Here is a 22,564-nt window from a genome sequence, read left to right as displayed (position 1 = left end):
TTGGCCTTGGAGGTGCCTGGGAGAGGCCAGCTGCTGCTAGTGCCAGGCTTTGGGTCAGCCTCAACATTTTAAAAACATGGTATAGGAGGTGATAAAATGACATCAAAGGAAGAGGGTCTCAAATTGGCCCCTTGGTCTAGAAAAACATGATTCTCAAACTTTAATGTGCATCCAAATCACCTGGGGATCTTGTTTAGATGCGATTCTGATTCAGTAGGTCTAGGGTGAAGCCTGAGATCCCACATTTCTAACAAGCTCCCAGGTAACGTCAATGCATCTAGTCCAGGGACCACACTTTGAGTAGCAACAGTTTGCAAGACTGAAAATTAATAACAACTCTTAAAATGAGCCCGAGGTAGCTTCTTTTAGAGTTTCAAGTATGGTCAGTGATAGCCACCCTCAAATACAAGTTGGTCAGAAGAAAGTTGCACATGACAATCATATCTAAAGCATTTTCCCTCTCAGTGCATTGTGCTCAGTATTTCCAACCCAGAATTCTCTACTGGCTTCCATACTTGTGTAGAAAATCAATCATAGGACACTCCTACATAAATCATTGATAGGTCCCTCAACAAGCCTGTCTCCACAGAATTCACTATCTTTCCCCATTCTCAAACCCACTCCCGGGCTTCCTCTCTCAGTGAATGGTAGCCTCATCTACTCAGCTTCCCCAGTCACAACTCTGGGTATTATTATTCCTCTTTCCCCAGGCACAAAGTCCTGTCAGTCTCTGTTTTAAGTAGCTCTTGAATCAACTTCTCTCTACCTTCATTTCTACTGCCCTAGTTTATGGCATATACGTCTCTTGCTTCGGGTACCACTGATCTCCTAACTGGTCTTCCTTCTCTATCATCCACACTGCCACCACCATGATGACTTCCTTATCTTTACTCCCCTGTTTGGAACACTTCAATGGCTCCCTTCTTCCCTAGTGATAAAAATAAAGTCAAAACTCATTAGGATGCTTTACGGGGCTCGTTATCTTCCAGCTCCAGCTTACCTCTCTAGCCCTGCTGTTTCCTAACCTGCCTTGAACTTTGTACTTGAGTTAGTGTTATGTGTCATGACATCATCTTCTTCCTGTTTACTGTAGAAACTGAAAGCTTCTCCTGGAACTGCTCACCTAACCTCTCTACACATCCTTCACTTTCTCTGGAGGTCTTCCCCACTCCCCCCATTTCACATTTGATGCCCTTCCCAAGTACTCTCATAACAACACCCTTATCTCCATTATCAGTGAGTCACTTGTTTGTAGTTTTGTTCCTTGTTGACATTATGTTTAGCACATAGTAAGTGCCCAACAAATATTTGTGAAATAAATGCATTGTTTGTAAATAAACAACCACTAGGGAAATTTTTCTCAGGATGTTAACTCTAATGGCAATCTCTGTTGAATGGCAGCCCTCAGTACTTGGAAGGAGACGAGGAGCAGAATAATAGAACACAGGTTTCACTATCTCTTATCTTTAAGGATCTTTGGAAACATTTCTCCAAAGAGGACATACAGGTGGCCAACAGACATATGAAAAGATGCTCAACATTACTAATCATCAGAGAAATGCAAATAAAAGCCGGCCAGAATGGCTATCATGAATAAATCAACAAACAACAAATGTTGGCGAGGATGTGGAGAAAAGGGAATCGTTGTGCACTGTTGGATGGACTGCAAATTGGTGCAGCCACTATGGAAAACAGTATGGAGGTTCCTTAAAAAATTAAAAATAGAACTACCTTATGACCCAGCAATTCTACTCATGGGTATTTATGCAAAGAAATCCAAAACACTAATTCAAAAAAATATATGCATCCCTATGTTTAGTGCAGCGCTATTCACAATAGCCAAGATATGAAACAACCGAAATGCCTATCAACAAACAATTGAACAAAGAAATTGTGGTACATTTATATAATGGGGTATTACTCTGCCACAAAGAAGAATGAAATCTTACCATTTACAACAACATGGATGGACCTAGAGAAACTTATGCTAAGTGAAATAAGTCAGACTGAGAAAGACAAATACCATAATCTCACTTTTATGTGGAATCTAAAGAACAGAATAAACAAGCAAACAAAACACAAACATATTCATAGATACAGAAAACAAACTGATAGTTGCTAGATAGGAGGGGGTTTGGAGGATAGGGAGAAGGTGAAGGGATTAGAAAGCACAAATTGGTAGTCACAAAATAGTCATGGGGATGTGAAATACAGTATGGGGAATATAATCAATGTTATAAAGACTATGTAGGATATTAGATGGGTACTGGACTTATTGGGGGGACTTATGCCTAATCACTGTGCTGCATATCTGAAACTAATATAATATTGAATGTCAACTATAATTAAACACACACACACACACACACACACACACACACACACACGGTCTAACAATTAAGTTTGTGAACTTGTTGAAACGATGTTGCTAACCTTTTTTGATATTAGAGGGACTATTTACTATGAATTTGTACCAACTGGACAAACAGTTAACTAAGCTTACTATTTGGAAGTGCTGAAAAGGCTGTGTGAGAAAGTTAGACGACCTGAACTTTTTGCCAACAATTCATGGCTCTTGCATCACGACAATGCACCAGCTCACGTGACACTGTCCATGAGGGAGTTTTTAGACAGTCAACAAATGACTGTATTGGAACACCCTCCCTACTCACCTGATCTGACTCCCAATGACTTTTGTCTTTACCCGAAGATAAAGGAAATATTTAAAGGAACACATTTTGATGACATTCAGGACATCAAGCGTAATATGATGACAGCTCTGATGGCCATTCCAGAAAAAGAGTTTCAAAATTGCTTTGAAGGGTGGACTAGGCGCTGATGTCGGTGCATAGCTTCCCAAGGGGAGTACTTCGTAGGTGACCGTGGTGATGATATTCATCAATGAGGTAAGTAGCACTTTTTCTAGGATGAGTTTGCAAATTGAATTGTCCAACCTCATATATATATATATACATATTCATGTAAAGTACAGCGTAGGGAATATAGTCAGTGGTATTGTAATAGTTATGTACGATGTCAGAGGGGTAGTAGACTTGGGGGGATTATCACTGTGAGGGTTGTAAATGTCTAATCATTATGTTGTTTTTTACCCCTGAAACTAATAAAGTATTTTAAAAAAGAATCAAGATAGAGGAAAAAAACCACAAATCTTTAGGAAAAGATTGCCACTGTGTATGACAATGTGTCACCCTCACCTCCCCAAGTCTCAGTGTCCCTCTTCTTTAGCCTCTAATACCCAGAGACCTTGGACCTTTTGGAGGACTGCCCACAGCCTAAGGGAGCTGCTTTATCTCCCCATGTAGAATGCCTTAAAAGTCTGCAAATTCACTTCTACTGAGGCAGCCGTTGGCCAGTGGCTGAAGAGTGTGGGAATGTGATAGTCCAGCTTACTGCCTCTGACAACACTGAGACATAACTTACAGCCTGGAGCATCACAGTAGGACCAAGCTGAAGCTAGGACTATTCCTGAGGTGGCAGCCGGGGCAGGCCTCATCCCTTCCTTTTCTGTCTTGTCTCCCTCCACTCTTAATGGTCTTCCCGGGGACACTTCCTTAGTGAACCCTTGCACACGAATTTTCACCTCAGAATCAGTTTCTGCAGAACCTGACCTAAGACAGTAGCCAGACTGATAGAGAGGGCCATTCAGTACTTGACCGGGTTCCTGAGCAAGGCCGGAGCCTACCCTATCTTTCTATGACAGGGTAGGTAGAAAGGTAGAAATGAGCAGGAGAAGGAGGGAACCAGCCCTTGCAGCTGCTTCTCCTTAGGTCACAGATATCATAAACAAAGGTGGGCACAAAACAAGTAGCTCAGCAGGACAGCGGCTCACACATGCTCCTAAAGCAAGAAGAAGGAAAAATGCCCAAGAAGGATGGCAAAACATCTCGTTTCTCAGAATGTACACCCTGCTTCTCAGGGCCATTGTAATGAGCTCAGAAACCTTGAGAGCAAGAAGTTAGTACAAGGCACACCTGCTGGAAGAATGAGAGATACTGGAGAGGGAGATGGGGGAGACAATTCACAGAAATAAAAACTCTCACACAATATAAGGAGAGGCCGTTTTTCCCTCTCTTGGGACAGCCCACTCCATAATCTTTATAGTATATGTGTTTTGCTAATAAACTTCTTATTATTCTCTCCTTGTACAAACTCTGTCTTTTGACTGAATTCTTTCCTTTAAGGAGACAAGAACTGAGGTACAGTAGTCACACTCAGAAATCTTTGACAACACAGAAGTGACTTTCATCTGTGTGGGATGATGTCAATGTGAACCCACTTTCAGACAGGAAAATGGATGAGATAATCCCTCAAGAAATCGGAGTCAAACCTCACCAAATCCAACAGCTTGCTCCTAGGGGAGCTGGCCGGCCTCTTCCGTATTAAGACTCCTGGCTCAGTGAAGGGGACTAAAACCAAATCAAGTCATGTAGGACAACGTATTTATGAAAAGCTCCTAATGGAGCCAAGTCATTTACTCACCAGTACTCTTCTTGCAGGCCTGCCGGTTGCATTTTTGGAATTCCAGAGGTTTGGGTTCGTGATCACATCGGCATAGGTCTTGGTCTTCAGCTTGATTGTCCTCTGAGGAGACACAATGGACAGCCCTCTTCTGAAAGCCACCTCCACAGGAAGCGCTGCACTGAAAGAGGAGGGCACAGGAAAAGAGTCAGAATTCTTCCCCAGGACCACCAGGGGAACTCCAGTAGAATATCTCTAACCCCGCTGTAGTCGTGTATGGGAAAGTCTCAATGATCAGAAGCCTTTCTGAAGGAGTCATAGAATAAAGGCACTAATAAATAATTTGGAGATGTGAATTTATAGACTGCCGATTGACGTTGGCTTAATTTATTATTGGGTTCTTTGAAGAATGTGGACAGAGGTTGACCTGCAACATAACAGAAACAAATTTCATATATGGGTCCTAGTGCCTAAGCCATCCAGTTTCTCTCAACTAGTTCATTGGGGGCTGCAAATCAAATGTGAGGAAAGGGGATACAGCTACAAGGGAAGCAGAGAGTACATTAAAAAACGAAGTGGGAGAGGAAAACCATGGTGGAATGCAGGGAGGATTGGAATGGACCTAGCTGAACCATGTGTATTCTCAAGCCATTCTAGCAGATCAGATTCCACTGTAATGTCATGATATGGCTGCCTGCTAGCACAAGAGAGATTCTCTAGCCTGTGAGAGCAGCTTATGTAAGATGATTCCTGAGGGTGTAAGAAAATGTGTCTGAATTTACCATACACACTCTTTTTTTTTTATAAAGGCAAACACAATTTCAGTAACTTTAATTCTGTCATTCTATGTGACCATACAAATATATTTGCAAATAGCTAGAATCAACCCAAAACAATCTATAGTGAGATGCTAAGCTTTAGAATTGTTCACTGAAAACTGGCACATAGAAATGGTGCAAAATACCATTGCAAAAAAACAAAGCATAAGGAAATTGACATTTCAAAGAAGAATGTCAGGAGAAACAACAAAAGATGGTGGTCTTCCATTGCCAGAAGAAATAAAAAGGATAATGCTTAAATGCTTCAATCATTTTCTCCAAAAACTGAATCCTCATTCTAAAGTAAAGAATCAAATACAACCAATATTTACTACCATTCAGTCACTTTCTCTGATTTTTGCAAAAGTAAAATTGGGGAAGTTTTTAACCAAATACAGTAGAAATTTATGATGAACTTTTGGTAAAATTATTTTAGGGAATTTATTTTTTTTTAACTGCAGAGACATTTGAAAACTGCTGCAATTCATCTTGAAGAAACAAAGATATGGACAGTATTAAAATCTCTGGGGTTTACTGTGAAATGGGATTATTATGAATATCTGCCACTCTCATCCTTAAGCACAGACTCTTTTAAAAATTATTTTTATTCTGGTAAAATATGTAAAACTTAAAATTTACTATTTTAACCATTTTTTAAGTACACAGTTTGGTACCTTAAGCACATTCACATTAATGTACAATCATTACCACTATTCATCTCTAGACATTTTTTATCTTCCCCAACTGAAACTCTGTACCTATTAAATAAGAGCTTCTCACCTCCTATGCCCGTCCCTCAGGCTCTGGCAAGCACCATTCTATTTTTGTCTCTATGAATTTGACTGTTGTAAATACCTCATATAGGTGGAATCATACAATATTTGTCCTTTTGTGACTTGCTCATTTCAACTAGCATAATATCTTCAAGCTTCCTACATGTTATAGTATGCGCCAGAGTTTCCTTTTAAGGTGAAATATATTCCATTGTATGTATATACAATATTTTGTTTATCCATTCATCCACTGATGGACACTTGTGTTGCTTCCACCTTTTGGCTACTGACAACCATCTATACTCTGGTGATTTACCTTCTAGGTCATGTTTTATTACTTTTAGCCTCCTGTTTTTTATGTATTCAAAATCTCCCAGAGGGTAGAAACCAGTCTTTCTTTCTTCGTCCTGTCTGACAATTAGATGAGTGCTAAACATAGCCTGACAGTCAATAAATCGTCATTGATCAACTGACTGAAAGTCTGCTGCATGGCAAATTCTGGATAAATCACTAGGTCCTAAAGATTCCATTTGCCATTTGAAATATCAGTGGTCACCCAGCTCACTAGATAAAAAAAAAAAAAAATCCACACTGGGACACCACTGATAAACACCACTAGATAAAAAAAATTCCACACTGGGACACCACTGATAAACTCAGTTTTGCTACCAAAACTTCCCACAAAACTTCCATATAGATAGGAGGAGAAACATTAAATCTTTCTTAACATCTGCTTCTTTATTTTAATTCTACTCTTCATAAAGCCTAGGGCATGGTAGTCAACATGGAACCTCATGTTTGCTTTATAAATTCCGAGATTTCTGTGATTAAACCTCAACATAATTTTATTCAGTGAATTCACCTCAAATTCTCCATGAAAATGGACAAGAAAAAAAGAAATAACTGCTCAACTGATTCTGAGTAAATAAAAGTGTGCAACAGGACAGAGGGAAGAACAAGGGATGTTCATCAAGCCAGAATCTGATAAGGTGTACTGGACCAGAATTCAGGAGATTTGGGCTTTTTCCCCTCACTGAATATTGTTCATTCACTCGATCTCTTTCTTCCTCTGTAAGATGAGGTTGTTAGATAAAGAATGAATAACTTCCTTTCCTGCCTTCTGCTTCTAAGGGTGGAATGGAACAAGGCTGGGCTGGTCCTGGGTGCCGAAGTCCTGTAGGCTCTCTTGGGGGACACATTAAGATGGAAGAGCTAATTCCAAGCCAAGCACAAAAATAAGCAATTATTAGCCAGTTAAAGCGATTTATTATAAAGAAGATGCATGAATTTGTGTTGTACTTAATTAGGGGATTAAGCAGGAAGAATGGTGGCTGATTTGGGTTTTGTTGATTGTGCTAATGTTGTGGGTTTGGGGTTTTAGAGAGAGGGTACAACTCTCTTAATGTGCAGTTCCATTTCTTTGGATCCAGTAAAGGTAAGGAATCTTTGTGCAGAACAGAGCACTCAAAATAGGGATGGGGCTAAAGCTGATTAGCTCCCAGGGAAGGCTACTGAGTAACCGAATTGTTCACACCCTTAAGTGAACTCTACTCTAGCCTCATTCAGTCCTGGCTGCCTCAATCAGAGCATAAACTAGCCTATTTGGAAATGTTGACAAGGACACGAAGACAGGACTCTGTTATTATCCAGTCAACCAACACTGATCAAATGGAGAAATATGAAAAAGAGAAACCATCTGATGTTCTAGAACTAATGCAAACATCTTCATTGAATAATTTTCTTGCACTTACTATTACTATATGACAGGCACTGTTCTAAGTGGATAAAAAATATCTTTAACTTCAATCCATGTAAAATAAGATTTGTTTTCTGGTTTTACTGATGTAGAACTAGATCCTCCTTTTTCCTGAGTTTTTTTTCTTTTTCTTTTTCTTCTTTTAATTATAGCATTTATTAGACACAGATACTCGTGTCCTTCAGATTTGGAAATCTTTTCTTCTGTTCTTTGATAATTTCCTCATTTCTATTCCATGTCTATTCTCCCTTTCTGAAATCTTATCTGATGTTTTACCTCCTAGTCTGATCCTCTAATTTTCTTATCTTTTATGTCATTTTCTTTTTGTTCTCCTTTTCTTGAGAAATTTCTTCACCTTATTTTCCCAATCTTTCCACTTAATTTTTTCATTTGCTCTTATAAATTTTTCTAAGTTCTCCTTTTAATCTCTGAACATTCCTTTCATATAGCTTCAATAAGAAACTATGTCATGGATGTAGCCTCTTGTTTCTCTGAAGAGATTAAGTATAGTTGTTTTGGGGGGAGATCATTTCTTTCTTTCACGGTCTCTGTTATTTGGAGTTTTTTTTTGTTTTGTTTGTTTTGTTATTTTGTCCTTAGTATGACAGGTTTTCTCCAATGCCCAGTAATCCTAGACTATCTATTTATATTAAGATGAGGCACCAATGAGCTATTGGAAATTCCATGGATGGCAGTTATTGAGAGATGGCTTTATATAAGGTGATCAGGAAGAGACATATTATGTGTGTGTGTTTCTTTTCAGGCTAAGCCAGTTCCCCTGCCTTTGTGGAGCTCCTGTGGGAGAGAGGGGACACTATTTACTGAGTACATTTTCACTTACTCATTGGTGCGAAGAGCCCTTTCATCCCCACCAACTGTGCCTGATTCCAAGGTCTCTTTTGGTTTACTTTCTAAACATTCCCATCCCCCACACTCCTCTCCTTTATCAACCACCAGGTTGTTCTCTTTAGCTTATGGGTCTGTTTCTGTTTTGTTTATTCACTTGTTTTATGTTTTTAGATTCCACATGTAAGTGAAAGCGTACGGTATTTGTCTTTCTCTGACTTATATCACTTAGCATAATACACTCTAGGTCCATCCATGTTGAAGCAATGGCAAAATTTCATTCTTTTATATTGCTGAATAATATTTTATCACACATAAACACACACACTCACATCTTCTATACCCACTTTGTTGAGTTTTTATCATAAAACGATATTGAACTTTCTCAAATGCTTTTTCTGCATCTATTAAGATGATCATATGATTTTATCCTTTATTTTGCTAATGTGATGTATCACATTGATTGATTTACATTTGTTGAACCATTCTTATGTCCCTGGGATGAGTCCCACTTGGCCATTGTATATAATCCTTTTAATGCATTGTTGAATCTGGTTTTCTGGCTATTGTTCAGAATTTTTGCATCAATGTTCATCAAGAACATTGGTTTGTACTTTTCTTTTTTTGCAGTGTCTTTATGTGGTTTTGGTATCAGGATAATGCTGGCTTTGCCGAATGAGTGTAGAAGTGTTCCTTCTTCTTCAATTTCTTGAAATTGTGTAAGGATAGGTATTAATTCTTTTTTGAATGTTTGGTAGAACTCACCTGTGAGGTCGTCTGGTCCTAGACTTTTATTTGTTGGAAGTTTTTTACTACTTCAAGTTTGTTGCTAGTAATCGTTTTGTTTAGATTTTGCATTTAATCTTGCTTCAGTCTTGGAAGGTTATATACCTCTAGAAATTGATTTCTTCTGGATTGTCGAATTTGTTGGCATATAATTGTTTGTAGTATTCTTTAATGATTCTTTGTATTTCTGTGGTGTCAGTTGTAACTTCTCTTTCATTTATGATTTTATTTGGACTCTTTTTCTTGATGAGTTTGGCTAAAGGTTTGTTGATTTTGTTTGTCTTTTCTAAGAACTAGATCTTAGTTTTATTGATATTTTTCTATTGTTTTTTAAATTTCTATTTCATTTATTTCCATTCTGATCTTAACTATTTCCTTCCTTCTGTTTACTTTTGGTTTTATTTGTTCTTCTTTTTTTAGTTCCTTTAGGTGTACAGTTAGGTTGTTTATTTGGGATTTTTCTTGTTTCTTGAGGCAGTCCTATATAGCTATAAATATCCCTCTTAGAACTGCTTTTGTTGTAGCTCATAAATTTTGAAAAGTTGTGCTTTCATATCAATTTGTTTCAAGATAGTTTTTGATTTCCTCTTTGATCTGTTGGTTGTTTAGTAGTATATAGTTTTGTCTCCATGTATTTGTGTGTTTTTTTCCAGTTGTTTTCCTGTATTTGATTTCTCGTTTTAGCCCAATGTGGTTGGAAAAGATGTTTGATACGATTTCAATCTTGAATTTATTGAGGCTTGTTTTGTGGCCTAATATGTGATCTATTCTGGAAAATGTTCCATGAGCACTTGAAAAACATGTGTATCCTGATGTTTTTGTATGAAATGTTCTGTAAATATCTATTAAGTCAATTTGTTCTAATGTGAAAGTTAAGGCTATTATTTCCTTATTAATTTTCTGTCTAAATGATCTACCTGTTGATGTAACTTGATATTAAAATCCCCTACTATTATTGTATTACTATGTATTTCTTCCTTTATGTCCATTAATAATTGCTTATATATTTAGGTGCTCTTATGTTGGGTGAGTAGTTATTTACAATTGTATATCCTCTTCTTGGATTGATTCCTTTATAATTATGTAATGTCTTTTTACATTATTTGTTTTAAAGTCTATTTTGTCTGATGAGTATTGCTATCCCAGCTCTCTTTTCATTTCTTTTTCCATCCTTTCACTTTCAATCTGTGTGTCCCTCAATTTGAAATGAGCCTCTCGTAAGCATCATATGGATGGAATGTGTTTTTAATCCATTCAAACATCTACATCTTTCTATTGGAGCAGTTAATCTACTTACATTTAAAGTGATTATTGATAAGTATGTACTAATTGACATTTTGTTGTCTTTTAGTTGTTTTTATAATTCTTTTCTGTTCCTTTCTTCTTTTCTTGATCTCTTCCCTCGTGGTTTGCTGGTTTTCTTTGGTGTTTGTTTGCATTCCTTTCTCTCTATTCTTTGCATCTTTTGTAAGTGTTTGGTTTGTGATTACCATGAGGTTTATGTATATAATTCTATATTTATAGCACTTTATTTTAATCTGTTAGGCATTTAAATTCAAATTATTCTATCAAAACTACATTTTTACTGCCCCCTCCACACTTTGTTATTGATGCCATATTTTAGATCTTTTTATGTTGTGCATCTCCTACTTATTGGAATTTGAGCTGAGTTTGATACCTTTTTCCTTTGTCCTTTGTAGAAGCTTTTTAAATGTCTGATACACTGTACTTATTAAATATTTGGCTTTACCTATAAGGTTTTTTCCTTTCTCATAATTTCTTATTTCTAGTTATGGCTTTTCCTTTTCTGCTTCAAGAAGACCTTTTAACATTTCTTGTAAAACTGGTTTAATGGTAATGAACTACTTTAGTTTTTGCTTATCTGGGAAAATCTTTCTCCTTCAATTCTGAATTATAACCTTGCTGGGTAAGTTATCCTAGGTTGTAGGTTCCTTTCTTTTAGTATTTTAAAGATGTCCTGCCACTTGCTTCCAACCTGTAAAGTTGCTGCTGAGAGACCAGCTGATGTAGGCTTATGGGGTTCCCTCTGTATGTATTTGTTGTTTTCCTCTTTCGTCCTTCAAGATTGTCTATTTAACTTCTGCCATTTTAATTACAATATGTCTTGGTGTGAGTCTCTTTAGGTTCATCTTGTTTGGAAAGATCTGTGCTTCCTGGACCTTGGTGTCTGTTTCCCAGGTTAAGAAAATTTTCAGCCATCATTTCTTTAAAATAAAGTTTCTATTCCTTTCTGTCTTTCTTCTCCTTCTGGGATCCCTATCGTGCAAATGTTTGAGTACTTGAAGTTATCGCAGAGGTCCCTTAAACTATCTTCACTTTTTAAAATTCTTTTTTCTTTTTTGCTGTTCTCATTCATTGATTTCCACAAATCTTTCTTTCATGTTGCTGATCCATTTTTCTGTATTAGCTAATCTGCTGTTGACTCCTTATAACGTAATTTTCATTTCAGTTATTGTGTTTTTCAGGTCTGCTTGATTCTTTATTATACTTTCTAATGCTTTGTTGAAGATCTCCCTAAGTTTCTCTATTCCTCTCTAAAGTTTGATTAGCATCCGTAGGACCATTTCTTTATCAGTCAAATTACTTATCTATGCTCTGTTAGGGTTTTTTTCTGGGGATTTTTCTTGTCCCTTCATTTGAGAGATATTTTCATTTTGTTTGACTTTCTGTTTGTTTATATGAATTAGGCAAAATAGTTTTCCCTGTCTTGAAAAAGTAGACTTATGCAGAAGTGGCCTTTGTGTAGGCTGTGTGTGCTGGGTGGTTTTGGCAAGCTGCTAAAAGCCGACCATGTACTTAAGGTGTCCAGGGCACTGGCCTACTGAGCCAGAGCTGTTCCGGGTGGGCAGGCCAGGTTGTGTAGTAATACCCTGTTGATCCTACTTGCTTCCTTTGGATGGATATGGGTTCGGGTGATGTGTCTGACAACACGCTGCTGTGACCTTGAAGGTAGGTCACACCACCTGGAGAGTGCCCCCCCAATTCCCCACCCTGTAGAGGTGGAGGGAGACTTAAACAATGGTGCTCACCAGCACCTCTGAACCCAGAGAATTCCTGCAGCCCCCGGAGAGCTCCCACAGTTCCCTAGCCTTCTCTGTACAGTCTCTTGTTTCTTGTATAGAAAGGGGTCCCATGTAGGGGTCCAAAGGGGTTTCTGTGTAGGCTTTACTGTATAGATAATTATAACTAAAGAAATGCCCTGGAAAAATCTGGTTGAAGAATAATAACCACACAAAACCTCATAATTTACAACCTCAGTGCTACCTAAGCATCAAAATGAGGAGCAGGCTGCATGCTTTTGACAAATGGTAATATTTTTGACAATTTCCTCTTCTCAATGAGTTCCCTAAGAGCTTGATATGCTTCACATTATCATAGTTTTCCAGAAGGAAAATTGCATTTTCCAACTTTCCTTTACAATGGATGATAAGGTGATGGAGCCTCAGGGAATTGATCGAGTTGAAAATGTTCACCTGTAGTTGTTAATCTTCCATGGGATTTTGTGTCCCCAAATGACCCAAATTTATAACATTTTAATAAAAGTTCACATTGTATCCAATTTTCTCTTCCGATGGCCACATTTGATTTAGTTAGTGATGTTTATATTGTTATACAGGGCTGCAGGGTATTTATGAAGAGCCTAATCTGGAAAGACATCTTTAGTTGTTGGGTACAGTCTTTTCAGGTTGTTAAATCAAAGATGGATGAAGCACATTGCTTTTCAAATAACTGAATTTCTAATGAATGGGAAAGAAAGTCAATTTCCAATGGAGATATTATATTATACCTAAATGTAAAGTAATTAAATTACATTTATATGAAAAAAATATAACTGCGCATGGCATTTTCTATTGTTTACATGACCCATGGAGCAAGGTGAAAATCCTCACGTTTGTATGGAGCCACAAAAGACCCTGAATAGCCAAAGCAACCATGAGAAAAAAGAATGCCTGAGGTATCATACTCCCTGACTTCAAGCTATACTACAAAACTGCAGTAATCAAAACAGTATGGTATTGGCTGAAAAAAAACACTCACACACAGAGACCAATGGAACAGAATCGAGAGCCCAAAAATAAACTCATAGATATATGGGAAATTGATTTTGACAGTGGAGCCAAAAATATACAATGGAGAAAGGAAAGTCTCTTCTGGAAAAACTGGAAAGTCAAATTCAAAAGAATGAGACTAGAGTGCAATCTGAAAACATACACAAAAATTAATTCAAAATGGATTAAAGACTTGAGTATAATTCCTAAAACAATAAAATATATAGAACAATAAAATACATAAAACAATAAAAACCATAGGCACTAAATTTATGGACATTAGCCTCAGAGGGGTTTTTGTGAACTTGAGCCTAAAGACAAAGGAAGTAAAAGCAAAAATAAATGAATGGAACTACAACCAACGAAAAAGCTTCTGCACAGCAAAAGAAACCATCAACAAAACAAAAAGGCAACAAATCGAATAGGAGAAAACATTTGCAAATGATACTTCCAATAAGGGGCTAATATCCAAAATATATAAAGACATCTTACAACTTAACAAAAAAAAGCAAATAATCCAATTGAAAAAGAGACAGAGTACCTGAATAGACACTTATCTAAGGAAGACATACAGATGGCCAACAGATATATGAAAAGATGCTCAACTTCCCTAGCTACAAGGGAAATGCAAATCAAAACCACAATAAGATACCATCTCACACCTGTAGAATGGCTACTAACAATAAAACAAGAAATAAGTGTTGGAGAGAGTGTGGAGAAAAGGGAACCCTCATACACTGCTGGTGGGAATGTAAATTGTAGCTACTATGGAAAAGAGTATGGAGGTTCCTCAAATAATTAAGAATAAAGCTATCTTACGACTCAGAAATCCCTCTTCTGGGTATCTACCTGAAAAATTTGAAAACATGTATTCATAAAGATATATGCACCCCTATGTTCATTGCGGCATTAGTCACAATAGCCAAGACATATATATGTATATATACATATATATGTGTGTGTATATATATATATATATATATATATATATATAAAATGGAATACCACTTAGCCATAAAAAGATGAAATAATACTATTTGTGACAACATGGATGGATCTTGAGAATATTACGTTAAGTGCAATATATCAGATGGAAAAGAACAAGAATTGTATGACTTCACTTGTATGCTGGATATAAAGCAAAAAGAGAACCAATGAAACAAACACAAAAACAAAAAATAAAACATAGATACAGACCACTGAACGGTGTTTACAGACGGGAAGGGCAGTGGGAGAAGGACAAAGAGGGTAAAGGGGGTCAAATACATGGTGATGGAAGGAGACCACACTTCAGGTGGAGAGCACACCATAGAGTGCATTATAAAGTTGTACACCTGAAATTCATATAATGTTATTAACCAATAATGTTACCCCAATCAGTTGGATAAAAAAAGAGGAAGAAAAATAGTATGTTCCAGACAAAAGAATCAGCATGTATAAGGAAAAGAATGATCAATAAAAATAATAATGTAGTGATAGCCAAAACAAAACAAAAAAAACCCACAAGGCATACCTGACAGTATTTGAATTATTCATGGCTATGCAGGTACAACTACACAGCTACGAACGGTGAAAATTACTAAGAGCAGTATAACGACCAAAAATGCCTGGGGTCATTATGTTTGGCAAAATACTGCACTGGCCTGTGTTACAATTACAACCATCAAAATAGACTTACATAAGAACAAGTTACTTCAAAAAGTGTTACTAGTTGAGGGGTTAGTGCATCAGACCCTCTTGGCTCCCCTTGTGTCCCAACTGTGGGCCCTGATCTTCCTCAGCCGAGGTGGTAACCAACCTCATGGAAGCATAGCCCTCTGGCCTGCACCTTGTGTCCATGTTGTGCCTCCCACCTCCTGACTCGGAGCTTCTTGTTGCCAAGGACACCTGAACACACATGGTGGGACCTGCCCACACATGAATTAACCCAGGACCATGGTGGATACCAGCCATCTGAGTGGAGACTTTTACCCAGTCCTGGGAGACAGGAGCCAGGAGACCATCCCCTCTCTTCCTGCCCCTGGACAAACTACCCTAAGGGCAGTATTTCATACAGCTTTTATAAGGCCTTCTTTCGAGGAGGAGCGATCAGTTGCTCCTGACAACAAGCATCTTACTTGACTCCCCTCCTTTCCTGCCTTGTTTCTTTTATCTATTATGCCTGCTTCCCTGGCATTAGATTTCCTAATAAAGTATTCACTTTTGCCTTAAGATTCTATTTTCTAGAGAATTCAGGATAGGATAAATCAGAGTGATGACCAAATTTATCTATGGAAGAATTTTTTTATTTATGCAATAAATAAACTTTGAAGAACAATACATCTTTCCCTCATTTACAGTTTAATTATTTTATTTGTCTCTCCATCAAACAGGCTGGCCATCTGGCAAACTGATCTTCAGGTTGCCAAGAGACCTGAAACTTGCTAAATCAGGGTGAGTCTCTAACTTTAGGGCATATACGATTCTCATTTGCTCAAAGCCAGAGGATTTAAGGTGTTTAAGGTGTTAAATTGTGCCTCTGGGATAATTTTGGTATTTGATCTTTTCTGTTTTAAAAGTCTTTCATCATTTTCTCTTTTGACCTCAAGACAGTAAACACTGACCACCATGTCAGCTACAGGGTCAACTTCTAGGAGACTTAGAGGTGTATTAGCAGAAGAATATTGGAACTAAAACATATGGAAACACACTGTAAATCAAGGGATACATTGCACATTTACAATGAGTATATATTTCTTTGAACATCGAAAAACAAACAAATGCTTTTTTTTGAAAGACTGAAATAAATTGAAGAGAACGTAACTGACTTACCAGGTCCCAGTTTCCAGTGGCCCAGTGACAACAAGGGTGCCTGTTGCAGAGGGCAGTGGATGCAGGCCTTTTCTCCCAATCACAGAGGTCTCTCGGACAAGTCACTCTCCTCTCCTGGACCCCGCCTCCACAGGACCTGGAACACTGACATACAACAGGGACAGGTTAGATAAGTATCACATGGTGACATCTGCAGTGATCGGGGAAGAATTTGTTGTGTACAGTGTTGTTTAGAATATTAGTATTTGCATTGGAATCTGCAGCATCTGGGCCAGGTTCCTTCCAATGACTACCCAGTCATTTCAAACAACAGTAGTGACAAGAATTAAAAAGAAGAAAGGAGATTTATAAAGGAAATTCTGAAGATAAGAGGAGGAGAAAACAAATCAGAAGATACCAAATAGTTCAATGTCAATATGTCAAACAGGAGGAATTTTGGTTAAAAACCTAAATGAGGCATCATTCCAAAATGAACTTTGTTATCTCTATTTTGTCTTCTGACACAAGTGTCTAGAAAACAAAATGTAAACTACAGATGTTTTTATTATTATTAACTCGGACAGCCTAAACAGTCACACATTTGGAAGACAATTTTGTCCATCTCTTATTAAAATGGGATTCAGTCTTTCTTTCCGACTACACAAAACTGAGAATTACATTTGTCCATATTTGGAATAGTGAAATTGGTAGGTTTGCTCGGGGTTGTTATGCGCTGGCTATAATGCACCCAAAATAAATCTGAAATACCAAGTTGGATTCCTGAAGGAATACAATTCTAAAATGTGTCGGGTTTTGTTCACTAGAATAACTTTTAAGAGACACTGTCTCATTTTCCTGAGGTTTCTAGCAGGAAATAATTCACCAAGAATCTTGAAAAGCACTTTGAGCATCTTGGATAATCTTAGTGCTTTGAAAAAATCTTAATTATGGTATTGTAACAACAACAAAACCATTATGGTTGCCAACATCTTGCCCTTCACATCAGACAATATGTGTGTGGTAGTACCATAGAAAATGGAAGTTATATACAATTAACCCTTTCTGCTCAATGAAAGAACTAATCTATTGCTTTCACAATATTCCAGCTTTGAGAGTGACATGGATTCCCCAATACACACTTATTTACTCTATTATGAACCATACATTAATGGAGAGAAGGAGAGGAATCCCACACATACCTACACGTGTGCATATGGATGGGGGCCACCTGGCCAAGTAATCTCCAGGAAGAAGGTATGGAGAAGATATAAACGAGTGGTTCTCAAAATGTGGTCCCCAGACCAGTGGTTTTAGTGTCTTCTGGATACTTGTTAGAAATGACAAATTTCACGCGCCACCCCCGACCTCTGAGTTGGATTCTCTGGAGGTGGGGTCTAGACATCTGTGTTAACAAACCATCCAGGTGATTCTGAAGCATGGTAAAGTCTGAGAACCTCTGGAGCAGACACATTCCCAGAGCGGAAACGCATCTTCCCTTCAAGCAGTCTGGGCTGGCTGGCACACACGGAAGGGGCCCAGAACGTTCCCACGATAGCATCAGTGTGTGTAGATAGAGCAACAGCATGGTGGCTCAGAGAAAGCACCTGCAAGTGTCTGGTCCCTCAGTAGCTCCCAGGAAACACCCAACTGACTTTTACAGTTTACATTCCCCCCGCTCAGAGCCTCAGAGGGAGGACTTCCAACTTTGTGGTTTGCTCAGAACAGAGCAATTTAGAGAAAAGGGTAGTGGGAGGCCTTCAGGGAACTGGCTCATTATTGGGGATCCCAGGAGCCACTGAGGAAGCATAAAGAATACATCTTTTTCATAAACATAGAGCAGATATAATTGCTCCTCTTTGATAACCTGCAAATGCCATGTCTCTGACAAGGTAATCTAAGCCCCTCTGCAAATTCCCAGATTCTGGAAGCCTTCCCCAGGCCTGTGCAGCATATATGGACAGCTTGGAGGCCAATGTCCAGAGCACGGGGGTAGCAGACACTTCATGTACTCAAGAGCTGGGCAAGGGAAGGAGGAGAAAGAGGGGACAGTGGTGGCTGCTGCCCCCAGAAACACCAGGTACTGGTCCAGAGGGTTAGGAATCAGCTTGGCTGCTTGACGCAGTAGACAGTAAGTAGCTCTAGGGGGCTCCGTCTTCCATAGTTGGACCCTAACTCTGTATCCTATAGTGTGGTTCTCTACTTTCCATTCCCTGGCACATGGTAGTTTACCCCCAAATAGTTCCTGATTCACTCTTTCTCCTCAATTCACTGTTTGGTCAATGCCCTCTGGGCTAAGGTCTGTAGTAGAAAGAATAGAGGCATTGAAGTCTGCCTTATGCTTGAATTAACACCGCACCATTTACTTTCTAGTTGTGTGACCCCATGTAAGCCTCTTAACTGCTGAGTCTCAATTTCTTCACCTATAAAATGGAATTAATAAACCTACCATCCAGGCTGTTTCGAGAATTAAACCAAGTATTGTAGGTAAAATGCCCAGCTCATGGACACGAAATATGCTACGTTCTTTTTTTCTTTTTCATCATGCATGGATGTAATTAGGAGTAATATATTGTTTGTTTGTTTGTTTTAAAGCTATTGAGGCATTTGCCTATTGGCAAACAAGATCATATTTCACCAAAGAATGGTAACTTGTTTTCCTGTGCTAAAGTAGGAAAAAGACCCAGGGTGGGAGGGCTCACAAAACAGATCCCCCCCCCCACACACACACACAGACTTATTTGTGCAATGATCTGGGCATTTAACTGAGAGCTGGAAATCTAAAATACACTGTGTGTGACCATTACACCCAGCCCAACTACAGAAACTAGGACAGGCATGCGAGGCTCTGTCCTAAATGGCTCACATCCCAGTAGCCCTTGTACATTTCTGCAGCAGGGACCCCAATGCCCCTGTATATCTCCTGAGAGACTAGGTTCTAATAAAACCTTGAATTGTCACAGTTGAAACCACACAATACAGTCCTCAAGTTGTCGATCTGGTTGGCCTCCCTCACACAGTGATGGGTCACTGAATGAGGCCAGTCATTGCCATGATGCAAGTGTGGTCTTCCCTGACTTCTAGAGTCCCATGGTAGCACAGACATTCATGTGGGCCTGGTGGTGTGGATGGTGTACCTGGCTCCAGGGCTCCACCCGCCACTCCTCGCAGGGCTCCATGTTACAACTTGTACTCAGTGGGGGAGAAATGCCGGCCAGGAACTGGCAATGGAATGGCCTCAGGCTCCGGTGGTCCTTGCTGTCCACACACTCAATCTCCCGCATCTGGAAGCCCCCGCTGCAGTTCCTGGAGCACTGTATGTAGAGAGAAACGGGGTTTCACAAAGCACTGTGAAGTTCCAGGCTTGCAGGCATGAAGAAGGATTAGCTCTAGTTCAAGTGAAGTGTTTTCCCTCACATGCCACAGAGAGGGAGTCACTCAAGCAGACCCTGGAGATGGGGCTGCCAGTGTCAGGCTTGGAAGGGTGAGGGTTTGATGTCTGACAGAACTGGAAGTGGAGTGCAGTTCTGTCACTCATTTGTCGCGAGCCCTTGGGTAAGTCACAGAAACATTCTGAGCCTCAGGTATTATATCTGTAAATTAGGATAATACCTGTTACCTCACAGGGCTGTCGTGAAGATTATAAACACTGGGGCTGAGGTGCCTGCTGGCGCAGCGTTCTGTCTCAGTGGGCACCTGTTCCCTCTAGTGTCTGTATTCATTCCAGGTGAACAGGGCTGCCCACAGGGGTTCTCTCTGCCAAGCCACACCCACCTGTCCCTCAGAATTCTGCTAAAAACCTGGCTTCTCCATGACTCTGAAAGTGAGAGAAGTTATCCTTTCTCAAGTGAAGGGTCTATATGAAGGAAATGTATTGAATAATTGCTGAGTGGTTGACTTACGAGAGTGAGCAAACCCTGTCTTGGTCTCCACCATCATCCATCCTCCGACACTCGTCATCACCTGCCTCCATCACTGAGTTTCCTCATCACATGCCCACTGAAAGCCCTGACAGAGGCCCTCCTCACGCCCCCTCTTCCCAAGTGCTCACATCTGTGTGGCAGCCCCTTCGTCCTGTTCGGTCTCAGTAAAAGGCATGGTTCACCTGTAGACTGCTAACTTCCTGATTATCATAATAATAAACATGGACACACTATAGTCACCTAAAGTCAGTATACGAGGCCTATTCTGGAGTATTTCTTTTGTTTATTCTCTCACCTCGTGTATTTTGGAATCCAAAATCCCCCACCTAGTTAAGATTTTATCTGATCATAACTTGAGCCTCTTGGTCTCCAGCCCGTTTATAATGCTAGTTCCCTCCAAACCCCTTCAGCTTGTCTTGTCTCTGCACCCTAGTCTCTCACGGCCAGTCCCAGCGTGGTCTGTCTGGTCACTTCCCACATTCAGGTGGGGTCGTGCAGTAGGTAAGATGGAGACAGACCCCTATGCACCTCAGCCCTTTCCCCCAGATTCTCCTTGGGTTAACAATATGTCCATGTGGTCCATATATCCTGAATTTTCCTTCCTCTACCCACTGCATTACCCACCAGCCACTGCTCTTCCTTTAGGCCTCAGCTTAAATATCACCTCCTCAGAGAGGCCTTCCTTGAATGCCTTATCCAAAGAGGCTTTCCCTTTTGTTATTTACCTTGGCTCCTTCTCGGTTTCTGTCACAGGGACTTAAAATATGGAACAACTTTTATTTATTCTGTCCTTTCTTTCTGTTAGATTCTCACTGCCATGAAGTTGGAATCCGATCTGCTCTGCTCACTGTTAAATCCTGGAATTTAGTATGGCACCAGACACAGCAGAGATGAGATGGTCTGTACAGACTTTGTGAGTGAATATGTGAATTCTGATGAAAGGGCAACCAGGGGGGCTCTCCGTGGGAAAAACAGATCTGTGGTCACCATAGGGATGAAGAACAGCTTTCTTTACCCTTTTAATTCTTCTCTCAATCATTTCATTGCAGTCTTGGCTGAGCAAATGCACCCCCAGAAAGCATGTGCATAGCTGCAGATATGTCTTCATACGGCCCCTCTCTGCATGGTAAAAGATTATGCTCTCTTTCTGGTCCTGTTGGAATACTCATAATTATAGCGCTGTAGTTGGGAAAAGAACAGTCTTCCTAATCTTTCAGTAGAAGATCAAAAAATACTGTCCTGCTTCTATTGCTGCCTGGCAGATTGCACAAAATCAAATGACTTCAAACCTTGGGCTGTAACACAGAAAGATCTGGGCCTGTGTGATAAGGGGGCAGATTGATGCCTAATACTTTCATAAACCAAGTGTGTTTGGCTTCTCAGAAATAAGCAACACTTGAAAGACAGCCCCCCCCAAAAAACCCACACAATTAAAGACTTCATTTTCCTGCCATGCCGTAAGTACACTGAGAAAAAAATAACTGCCAACTTAAAATCAGCTACAGAAGAAATGAGGAAGCGTGCTAATAATTGCACACAAAGCAGCCATTTGTCTGACAAAAGAGACTTCTGGGAAATAGCACATAGTTAAAACAAGAGGCCCTTTTTATTGGGAAAGGGGAATTTTACAAGACATAAATGTAAAATGGGGTTTTGTTATTTTCCATTTGGTACTACAATCTGATATTCCTAAGTTGAATTTTCAAGTTAGCATTAACCTTTTGTCAATTCAATGGGAAATGAAGTTTACTAATATGCTGAAGTAAATAATAAGGAAAGACACTCATTAAATCTATGACTTTATTCCATTTTCAAAAGAGAAATGGCAGGATATTGAATCACTCCACTCCTAACACTATTTTGTTTTTGTGTGCTGAAGGCCAATTATTATATTCATTTTCTTATTGCCTTACCGGAGGGTCATTTGTGGTTGAGACTGAAGACAGGAGCCTGGATAATGGGAATAGAAAGACTAGCTAATGCCCTGTTGTGACCTAACAGGCCTAACTGTTTTTCCAGTTACTGCATCAGTTTAACTGATATTAGGTTAGTGCAAAAGTAATTGTGGTTTAAAAGGTTAAAAATAATTGCAAAAGCTGCAATTACTTTTGCACCAACCTAATAGAATCTGCAAACAAGACTGAGTTAGAATAAAAAAAAATAGCTTACAGGAGCCACTGGCAGAGATAAAATGAAAACACAACCATTTCTTCCTTGTGTTGCTATTGATTTATGCAGTCATCCTGATAGAAACGCTTTCCATGTTGGACTCACATAGAGTGTTCAGATGAGTATTGTGAAATTGAGGAACATAGGATCAGGGGGT

The 22,564-nt window shown here is 39.3% G+C and overlaps 1 protein-coding gene across 1 annotated transcript in view; it reads right to left on the bottom strand.

Annotated features, from left to right (window-relative positions):
* Positions 1 to 787: 787 nt before the first annotated feature.
* ADAMTS12 (ADAM metallopeptidase with thrombospondin type 1 motif 12) overlaps positions 788 to 22,564 on the bottom strand; it is a gene marked incomplete at both ends in the record, with an annotated part of 123,721 nt that continues 101,944 nt past the window's right edge. The window contains 5 exons of the mRNA XM_081053587.1: positions 788 to 928; positions 2,673 to 2,698; positions 3,442 to 3,624; positions 4,501 to 4,660; positions 19,453 to 19,629. Of these exons, the coding sequence (XP_080909713.1) occupies positions 788 to 928; positions 2,673 to 2,698; positions 3,442 to 3,624; positions 4,501 to 4,660; positions 19,453 to 19,629 (687 nt within the window). The remainder of the gene's footprint in view (positions 929 to 2,672; positions 2,699 to 3,441; positions 3,625 to 4,500; positions 4,661 to 19,452; positions 19,630 to 22,564) is intronic.

The sequence above is a fragment of the Rhinolophus hipposideros genome, assembly GCF_964194185.1.
Source record: "Rhinolophus hipposideros genome assembly, chromosome: 7".
NCBI lineage: Eukaryota > Metazoa > Chordata > Mammalia > Chiroptera > Rhinolophidae > Rhinolophus > Rhinolophus hipposideros.
This window is presented reverse-complemented; position numbering and strand designations above follow the sequence as displayed.